The sequence below is a fragment of the Primulina huaijiensis genome, chromosome 5 (assembly GCF_012295235.1).
Source record: "Primulina huaijiensis isolate GDHJ02 chromosome 5, ASM1229523v2, whole genome shotgun sequence".
Taxonomy (NCBI): Eukaryota; Viridiplantae; Streptophyta; class Magnoliopsida; order Lamiales; family Gesneriaceae; genus Primulina; species Primulina huaijiensis.
The window spans coordinates 1,437,413-1,446,945 of record NC_133310.1 but is presented as its reverse complement, the minus strand read 5'-3'; the positions used below and the strand labels follow the sequence as shown (position 1 = coordinate 1,446,945).

The following is a 9,533-nucleotide window of genomic DNA, read 5'->3' as shown; positions in this document are numbered from 1 at the left end:
AAAAAAAAAAAAAAAAAAAAGAAAGAAACAAACTCAAGCAAGAACAAGAAGGTAACTAGAATAGTAACTAAGTTTATCTTTTCCCGCAACATCCCCGGTGCCGTAGCGGTGGGTTTGACGGACCTGCCTAATTTCCCCATGAAAACAGTTGCATAAATTTGGAAGATGCTGTTAGATAAGACTTTATTTTTAAAGATTTTTTACAACACGCCAACACACATGCAATGCAGAATAAGAACAATAAGCTTGATACAAATAAGGTTGGATCGTAATAAATGGAAATTTCAAATCCTCCTATTCCTTCATTTTGAATCTTGAAACTATATTTTTTAAGATTTTTTTACAAAATTTTGGGAGGCCAACGTTCAACATCAATCTCTGTAAAGTAAGAATTTCGCAATATCTTCGAGCCCAGCTTCTTTGTAGCATTCGGCTATTTTCTCCAAAGACTCATCCCAAGTCCCTTCAACAGAAGCTAGATCCAACAAAAAGGCAGCCTCATCCAATGCAATCTGCAGGCAGACAAGCAGGTTTGTCATGCATAAGAAAAAGAGATGCTCATCGACTAAACGAATCATCCATCAATCATAACTAAACCTGGGCGGCTTCCTTTCCCTTTTTCAAATCTTCTTGCCTTCCCTCTGCTGTAACCTTCTCTTTAATGTACTCGATTTGCTCATCCTCCCATTGAGCTAAATTAGCAACTTCCTATAACCAGAATAAAATCAAATTGTAGGGAATTGTAGGACTCAGTACCTACTGTTGTAACATAAGCTGTAAGAGGTGGTAATCATGCAATTAATATCTTCTACACCTTGAAGTAACTCTAAGTTTCGATCATTGTAAATCATATGCAATTGCACAGCAGAAGTCCAGAAATTTCTGCTCCATGGCAATGGAATAATTAGAAGAATCTTTAGACAGCTCAAGGAAAGACACCTGATAATCGCATCCCAATGTCCACCATGGTGATTTCAGGGCCACCCTTGCAGAATCTTTTGCTTCCGAGTTTCGTCCAACTCTATAGCAAAAGTCACGCGCATGAAACACAATTGAAGGGCAAATATAATATAAGCACAAGGGAAGACATTACAAACTTCCGTAAAATTTCGGCATTGTAGACAAAGGGACGACCAAATCCTGGAAAATGCTCCTTTTTAGTATAGAATTCTGCTGTTACCAATGCTGAAACCTTGCACCAGCATGTGTATATCACAAAACGGTAGCAAAAGACATTATGTTCACAAACAAAAAACATATTCTCTTACGGTGTCTCCTTTGTCTAAATGGTGCTTCATTTTGCGCTCTAGTATGTCTGGGAACAAACCAACATTCTTTAAAAGATAGGTATCCATATTTGCAATCTGTGATGCAGCAAAATCACCCTTCTCGTAAATTTTAATTCCAGCATCAGTGGAAGCATAAAAGAGCGCCTCCTTTCTTACTGCAGAACTCTCGGCATCTTCTTCCACTAGGATTCTATGAATATATTGATCGACCTGTTTTTTTTATTGAAAAGAACAAATAGAGAGTGTTCGTGTAAATATAATTTACCTACATACAGGACATAGTTAATAGAAGCTTGAGACGCAGCAAGGTTTGTAAGTGTTTAGTTGAACCATGGCATCCTATTGTATATTATACTAGATGCTAAATATTTGTATAAAATTTTCACATATAACGATAAATCCAATATATACTTTACTAACTGCCAAATCAACTATCCTTAAATTCAAAATGTGCTTAAATGGTGACTTGGGTCTTTACAGAGCATCAAGGTTGGATTTTTATTGTTAAGGAACACAGTGCATCGAAGAGTTGCGTCTTAGCTTGTGTTGAGGAGCAAGGACCGAGCCTCACCGAGTCTAGGCACATGCTGTGTGAGATTTTAACTACTATAAAATACGAACTAACTATACAAATCTTCATCCCTATTCAATAATAAATAAAAGATGCAGTTTACTTACAGTCTTAGACAAAAGCCATACTCCATATCTCAGAACCTCTACGACTGGCATCTCCATCCTGCTTATATTGGAGGGGTCAATCAAAATACATAAAATTCCCAAAAAACTCTTTTTATGGCATATTAGATTTACCCAATTGGAGCAGTTGGCCATCGCAGCAACGCCGTCACAGAACCTAGTATCAACAAAACCAAGGTGTAGATGATAAGAATAATTCTAACATTAGCAATTATTCAAACCAGTCCAAACTGCAACAACCTGAGTTACTTTTCGATAGAGGGATAGCAAGAGGAAGCATCCCTTGCTTTGCTCCAGGGGAAATAATTTGATCACCTGTAATATGAACAAAAGCACAATTTCTATGGATACTGAACTGAAACAACATATTCAGATGCAATAAACACACTTAGCGAAATGGATTTTCGATAGGTAACTTTAGTTCGCTACTTTGTCCTTGCCAAAGCAATATACGAGATGCAAAAACATTTCTTTCTATTGCATTTGAAAGCTATGATATATCCTCAAATTCCAATTTATGTAAACCAAAGAAATCTTAATAAGAAATTCCTCTTGGGTTCCAGATTCTCAGTTACTATCAACTAAAAGGACGGCACTTTGAACTTCGAACTTTGACTCCAGAAGAGAAAAATAGGACAACCAATTCAGGACTGATCCATAGTAATCTGAAACCCAATTCAAAAAAGTTAAAATCGAGCGCTTATCTGGAAATGCAATCTACCACTATTATCACCTTTTTTTTTCATCAAGTAACAAAAAGTTCCATCATACGCAATCCAAACTGCATCAAATTTATTTCTAGAAAATATCATGTAAAACGGCAAATATTGAAGAAAACAACGTACCTCTGACCTGAAGCAACTTGAGAAGACGATTCAAATTTTCAGGTGGTTGCGCAGCAGCTACGTCTTTTATAAATGAAACATGGTCTGCCATTCCATTCCCAAACTCTTTAACCTTTTGTGCGGGTATTTAAGCGTGAAGCCCAAAAATGAAAATGCATCGTACCAGGAAAAGAAGTGGAGTAGCAGCGTAAAGTGGGACGGCGGTGTCTGAAAATCACAGTGGGGAACGCGATGGCGCGTGGAAGTCCGAACACCACTCCGCCGCACACCTTCATATCCGTTTGGGAGTCTGGTTTCGTGGACACTGTGCTTTCTCAACTGTCTGCAAATGGGAAAGGTGGAGCTTAATGGACATGGGCCAAAATGCAAATAGCGAAACGAGACTGGCCTCACCGGCCCATTATAAAGAATCATGACAACATAGGATAGATACCTGAATTCGAATCGCGAAACGAGACGAGCTCGCCGGCCCATTATTAAGAATCGTGACAACATAGGATAGATATATTAAAAGTGGAATATGGATATACCGTGAATTTTTAGAGAGATATAGGAAAATGGACTTGATCAACAATTTTTTTTATTTAAAAAAATGACATATGCATTTATAGAACATCATTTATTTAAAAACAGTCGACTAAGGTTAGATAACAAAATACATCTGAATTTCATGCAACTATGTTATTACAATAAAGCAATATATTTTCTATATATATTTTGTCTTAGAAAATTTTTATTGTGTTTTCTCTTGTAAAAATAAGATTAATGAAATGAATTTTTTTATATATTTTAGATATTGAATTTGATTAATATATGACTCTTATTTTTGTTTTTTTTTTTTTAAAGGACTATCTTATTTTACGTTAATTATAAATAGTATAGATTTGTATTCATACACTAAAGATTAAGATAATCCCCCTCAATGATTGAACTAAAAAATAAGATAAATTAAAAGATAAAGATATCATATCCAATTATTATAAATGTTGTTGAGTCAGAATGACAGAAATGGGTATGTGCAATAGTTTTTCTTCAAAACAAAATTTGAATTTTCCGATATTAGGACAATATTGTTTCAGGTTAAAGAAAGATAGCAAAAAATAAATGAATGAACAAATAGGCGGTGTTCATTAAAAATGTGACCCTGTGGAATTCATAGCATACAAATAACTCTCCAGTTGCCGCGCCAAAAACACTGGTGACTGCAACAAACCAAAGGTATATTTCCAGTATGTTTCTTAAATAGAAAAAGAAGTGTAGCCAACGAAGTGGGAATTACACAGCAAGAGAACCATGTTAAAAATTATCAAAATAAACCGATGAAGCCGGAGAGGTTTGATCATCCAGGAACCGCTTCCAGGATCTTGCGTGGGGGCAGGAGGCGATAATATTTGAGCCGGTGGTGGAGGCGAAAGCAAGGGGACATCACATGTACCAAACGTCGAATTCGCCTGCCAAAATTGGTACACAAGTTTTTTAGACTAAGTTAGCGTCCAACACCTCTTTGGAAAAATACATGCAAGATGTGTGTGTTTCAACATGTAAATGATGGGAAATGTCACATTTTGTTCAAATATTTTGCTAACTAGCATACCCTGCAATAGGCTATGCTGTCACAACCACAAGCTAAATGTCCGTTTGCTTCGTCGACAGCTTCAGCGGCGCCTCCCCCATCACTTCTCTGCGACAAACGGAAGCATGAAAGAGTCAAAGAAAGGATCTGATTGATCACGTTTTTGGGTCCAAAAAGTTTTAAAATTGAAAAAATAAATCTAGTTGTCTGTACCTGGTAAAAATCAACCGCGATGAAGTTTGGCCACCGTTTAACATCTGCATCATAACAAATCTGCATCATGGTGGTCAGATCCTCAGAATTGTCCTCACAAGCCTCTGATGCATTAGGATTTGTTGGGAAGTAATTCATCAGGACCAGAGATTTCGAAGCCGTGTTCATGGGGGATGATTCCGAACGACTGGAGCAAGAACCATTCATCCCACTGTCGCCATCTGCTCTTTGACAAACATTACGAATTAACCGCTCCTTAAAAACACTTTGCAAGTAAATGAAATACTACGAACACACAACATAGGAAACAAGTTATCCATTCCTATCATATTTCAAGATTTTGGCTTCATGTAAATTGTAGGATAGCAGCCATTGTCCATTTGTCTTCTGTAACTACAGACATGGTATATTACTCTGAACGTCGCACTTAAACTGTAAGAGTTTCTAAACATTGAGTCAGGGTATTGCCAATAGCTATGATACTTCATAAAGTACCAGAAACTCGATCTTATACAAAAATTAGATTCATGATCGAGTTAAAGGACCATCACAACTCACACTGATTTTCCACCACGTAGTTCCATTCATATGCTATACTTTCGGAAGCCTCCTTTGACGATTTTGAGGTAAAGACCAGCAATCGATAATTCTTCTGAACCATATCATCCACCGTCGGCCAATCTCCACCATTTTTAGGCATTTCAGATAAAGGGAACCGGTACTGACTCAGGCCAGATGCATTAAACACTTTCGTCAAGCCTTGTGGAGATGTCACATAGTCCTCAATGAAGATGGTGATGATTTCGGTCGGATTCTTTTTCAAAAAATCTTGAATTTCATTCAACACGTTAATCGCAGGTTGCTGGTTTTAACATAACAAAAGACGTGTGCCCGATATGAATAACTAACGAGGTCCGAAGCAAATCAACAATGCTCGAATTCGAAGGTATATAAAGACGAACTTACAAACGCGGTGACATTTAAACAATTTCCGCCGAAGGAGTGACATAACCAAATGTCATTGTTGAAGTCATACATATCAAGCATAAGGCCTCGAACACCATTCTGCAAAAGTTCCAATTTTTTTAAATATCCAGCTAACAATGAAATCAAAATACTGTCACATACTTGGAGCTGATTGGTGACGGAATCTTCCTGATTGGTGGGAGCAAAAAGAGCAGAGCCCGTGCCCGATGTAGACCCGGTCCGAGCGTACGAATTGTGGGTCGTCAGCCATGAATACTTGTTAAACGGCAACCCTTTAACCTGATCCAAAAAACCCAGATATGAAATCCAAACACATATCCAATCAAGACCGGAACACGATATGGGGTACCTTGGTGGTGGGACTCGTCGGCTGAACACGAGTGCATCGGGGCCGGGTGTTGCCATTGGCGGGGCAAGAGCCGCAGATCAAACCTGCGTCGCAAGTATTCCTCGAGGTGGTACACGTTTCGCCAATCTGTCTCACAATTCAACAAAAACCCATCAGATTTCTTGATAAATGTGTAAGAAAAAGAAAAGGTAAATAAGATTTTACAAGCTGAATAAACCTTGAGGCAAAAAGAATATCCAAATAGGAAAGCTGAGATCAAGAACAGCTTTATATGCAGAGAACTCAGAACCTGCGATTATCACGAAAAGCTAATAAAAAGGTAATCCCACTTCGCAAACAAGGGAAAGAACACGATATCGGGTACCCGCATTTGACTCTCTTCCGCTGTCTATATACAGACAGATGCCCTTAATATCTGCAAGAGAAATGTGTCTTCGTCTATGGAGATTTACGCTTAGATTTCTTTATTTTCCTTCGATTTCTGGTTGTGTAATAAATGGAGGAAGTTTGTACGGTTCAAACATGGATTCTTTTTTTCCGGGACAGACAGGTAGCAGAATCCTACAGAGCATCGTGGGACAGATATTTTATTTCCTCTTTTTCTAATATTTCGTCTCAACTACCCTACTTTCTTTCAAGTACCAAACTGAAAGTCAAATCATTTTCTATTTTTAGTTTGTACAGGTAGAACAGTTAGTCATATAGGGTATCCAATACGAGATTTTGTTTAAAATTTTAGATATTGCTCTTACATGAATTATAAATTGTTTATCAAATAATGTATTTATCAACACCATATGTCAAATTGAAATTTAAACATTAAATCATTTTCGTGGAGATGAAATTAAATTTTATAAGATATAAATAATCAAATCGAAACCATAACCGATATAGTCAAGTTCAATTTTTTTTACTAGTTCAACGTTGAAAATTATCCGATATAAAATTGAACTTGTCAATATCTTTGGCATGAAAGATCGATTTATTTAAATAATCAAAGTAATTTATTCCATTCAATTAATTATTTAGATGGAACAAAGCTTTGGTCTGTTCCTTACCAAAATGTGAATTCAGCAATTTTATCTTCCTTATTTTGGTCAAATATGTTTAATGGGATTTCTTTTTTACTTTTCCTTTTCGAACTTTTACATATATATATAAAGAATCGGTAACTCCAATCATACTTTTCAATCATAATAATGACTTTTTGCAGCTTAAATTTACTTTGATCTTTTAATTTTGAAATTGTTTTTTTTACACTAACATTCCCCATATTTTATATTTCGGTACTTATGCCCCTACTGTCGTATAATAAGAAGTTATGTTTTTCATTCAAAATTACACAAGTACCAAAATATCCTCGGTGAATCTATTAAAATTAAAATTTATAATTTTCACACACATTGAAGTCATGTTCAAATTATAAATTCTTTGATAAAAATTGTTTTTATGTCTTCAAAAATAATTGGCACTCAGAATACCTGCTTGAAGCTGTGGGGTGGATAGATATTGTGTTTTGGGATGGACTGTTACAATTTTTTAATTACATATTGTGAAATCTAACACACAGTTGATAGAAAGGGTGCGGTGCAAGTGTCAAATATGAGGGAGACATAGGTCAAATGTATCAATTACAAGGGATCGGAGGTCGATGCAAAAATCTCTTTTGAAATTTGTATGTGCATGAATTTTGAATACTGCTTGTTTGAATTAGTCACCTTAATAGAATACTATTTCTTCCTTACAAGTTTCTTAAATGGTTCGGTGAACATGTTTTTGTGAGGAGAAACTATAATTTTCATTACACGTTAAATTGGTCAACCTTTGGTTCAGAAAAAGAGGAATTAATTACATCATGTAAATCTATACAACAAAAGGCATCGACGTGCCAAAATATGAGCTAACTTGGTTTGTTTTCCTAGAGCAGTGGTTGATAGAAGCTCCTGGCATTTGAGATCAAACATGTCTGATGTTTTCAGTAAAAGGTTCCTCCATTGAGAAAGGAGCGGGATTGGCGATGGCTTTAACTACCGTAAAGCATCCGATTCAACTATCCAATTCACTGCAGGAAAACTCAAAGCTCCCCTTCCATTACCTCAATCATCTCCGTTAAATGCATTAATTCGTCGAGCAAAGGCAACCAGAACATGGCCCTGATGATCCTGACCCACCACACAGCTCATACAGAAGAAATCCCAAGATTCCATCACTGCGGCATCCACGTGAATCTTGAAACACGTACCCATAAGGTGGAAGTTTCCACTTTTCATCAGCATACTTATGGGGAGCTGCAAAAGTCTTTGTAGCACTAGAGACTTAGAAAGATTGCCAAAAACCACTTGCACGTTCAACTATAACATTTTCCGGAATGCATTTTCCTTCAAATACCTCGTTGTTCCTAGTCATCCAAGTGCTACGGCATACCAAAACTAAAGTTCAGAGATCATTTTCCTGAATGGCGCGCGTCATGAATTAAGTTAGAAGAGAAGTCAAAATGGACTATCATGCTTACAAAATTATGAAAAGTGGAGGAGACATTTGAAGTAGCATTGAGGGAAATACTTGGTATATGAGGAAATTATGACTTATAAGATTGCTAGTTGAAATATAAATAATTAAAAGATTAATTTTAAATAATACAAATAATTTTTCTAGTTTCAATTATATATGTGTTTGCTCTATTTTCTTAGGTAGGGCTCTGTACGAATACCCGAAAAGTATCGGGACCTGAATGTTTGGGATCTCGTCGAGTAAGGAGATGATATCCCGATAATTTTTTTTTTACACGCGCAAAGTATAACCCTCATATTACCAAAAATAGTTTTGGACAAGTCTAGCTAATTCTTTTTTATACTTAGTACCAACTGTGTAGGAGTGCAAGGAACACTCGGAAGAAACCATATTTATGTGGAAAAGAATCAAACACCTTGTTTACACCAAAACAGTAGAAACAACAATTGAAAAAACTAATAATGCAAGGAAATAATCTCAAACATAAAAATATCGTACCCTATGTGAATTTATTTATGAGCGAATATTCTCTAAAAAAACCTCCTACAAACTACTATATATGATGAAATTGGGTCTTAGATTAAATTAATTTTTTAAAATTATCCTTAAATTAAAAATATATATCGACTTTTCTATATAAATAAACAAGCATATTAATTTGAGAAATATTATAATATAGTTATAAGTCAATACTAAAATATTAACTTTATGGAAGTATTATTATTAATAGTATAAATTAGATGAAGAATAAATAAATTTCAAAATAAATAAAACTCATAAAAATGAAATTTGAAATTTTCCATACAAAATTATGACCAAGTAAAAGATAAGCTAGAAGTCTTTCTTAACCTAAGGCCATCTCCAACCCATAAATCTATTTTGGTGCAGTTTCGATCTGCACCAAATATAACATTCATCTCCAACCCATTTACTTCAAATCTTACACTAAAAAGTATATTCCTATAATATTCTTTTTGTTTACTATTTATTTTAAAATTTAACAATATAATTATAATTAATGTTAATATTAGTATTATAATTATAATTTTATTTTTATTAATAGTTAATTT

The 9,533-nt window shown here is 35.4% G+C and overlaps 2 protein-coding genes across 4 annotated transcripts in view; both read right to left on the bottom strand.

Moving 5' to 3' along the window:
* Positions 1-250: 250 nt before the first annotated feature.
* LOC140976202 (protein IN CHLOROPLAST ATPASE BIOGENESIS, chloroplastic-like) lies at positions 251-3,215 on the bottom strand. 2 transcript variants are annotated; one of them, XM_073440158.1, is made up of 10 exons: positions 2,994-3,191; positions 2,831-2,914; positions 2,226-2,300; positions 2,100-2,142; positions 1,968-2,025; positions 1,269-1,499; positions 1,098-1,192; positions 940-1,021; positions 598-708; positions 251-512 (listed from the first exon to the last, which is right to left on the bottom strand). In XM_073440158.1, exons 1-10 carry the CDS (start codon positions 3,103-3,105, stop codon positions 372-374), a joined length of 1,032 nt encoding a protein of 343 aa, XP_073296259.1. In that variant the 5' UTR covers positions 3,106-3,191; the 3' UTR covers positions 251-371. The 2 variants fall into 2 exon arrangements, with proteins under 2 accessions (XP_073296259.1, XP_073296260.1); XM_073440159.1 differs by lacking the exon at positions 598-708 and having other exon boundaries at positions 2,994-3,215.
* A 723-nt stretch (positions 3,216-3,938) lies between these two features.
* LOC140976201 (PI-PLC X domain-containing protein At5g67130-like) overlaps positions 3,939-9,533 on the bottom strand; it is an 8,914-nt gene continuing 3,319 nt past the window's right edge. The window contains exons 1-9 of one of the 2 annotated variants that reach the window (XM_073440155.1): positions 6,317-6,510; positions 6,170-6,241; positions 5,953-6,078; positions 5,745-5,882; positions 5,583-5,681; positions 5,175-5,478; positions 4,617-4,837; positions 4,425-4,511; positions 3,939-4,281 (exon numbers count right to left, since the gene is read on the bottom strand). In XM_073440155.1, the coding sequence (XP_073296256.1) occupies positions 4,069-4,281; positions 4,425-4,511; positions 4,617-4,837; positions 5,175-5,478; positions 5,583-5,681; positions 5,745-5,882; positions 5,953-6,078; positions 6,170-6,241; positions 6,317-6,322 (1,266 nt within the window). In that variant the 5' untranslated portion in view covers positions 6,323-6,510 and the 3' untranslated portion in view covers positions 3,939-4,068. Of the gene's footprint in view, positions 4,282-4,424; positions 4,512-4,616; positions 4,838-5,174; positions 5,479-5,582; positions 5,682-5,744; positions 5,883-5,952; positions 6,083-6,169; positions 6,242-6,316; positions 6,511-9,010; positions 9,014-9,533 lie in introns of those variants that run through there. The other variant, XM_073440157.1, reaches the window with a different exon arrangement.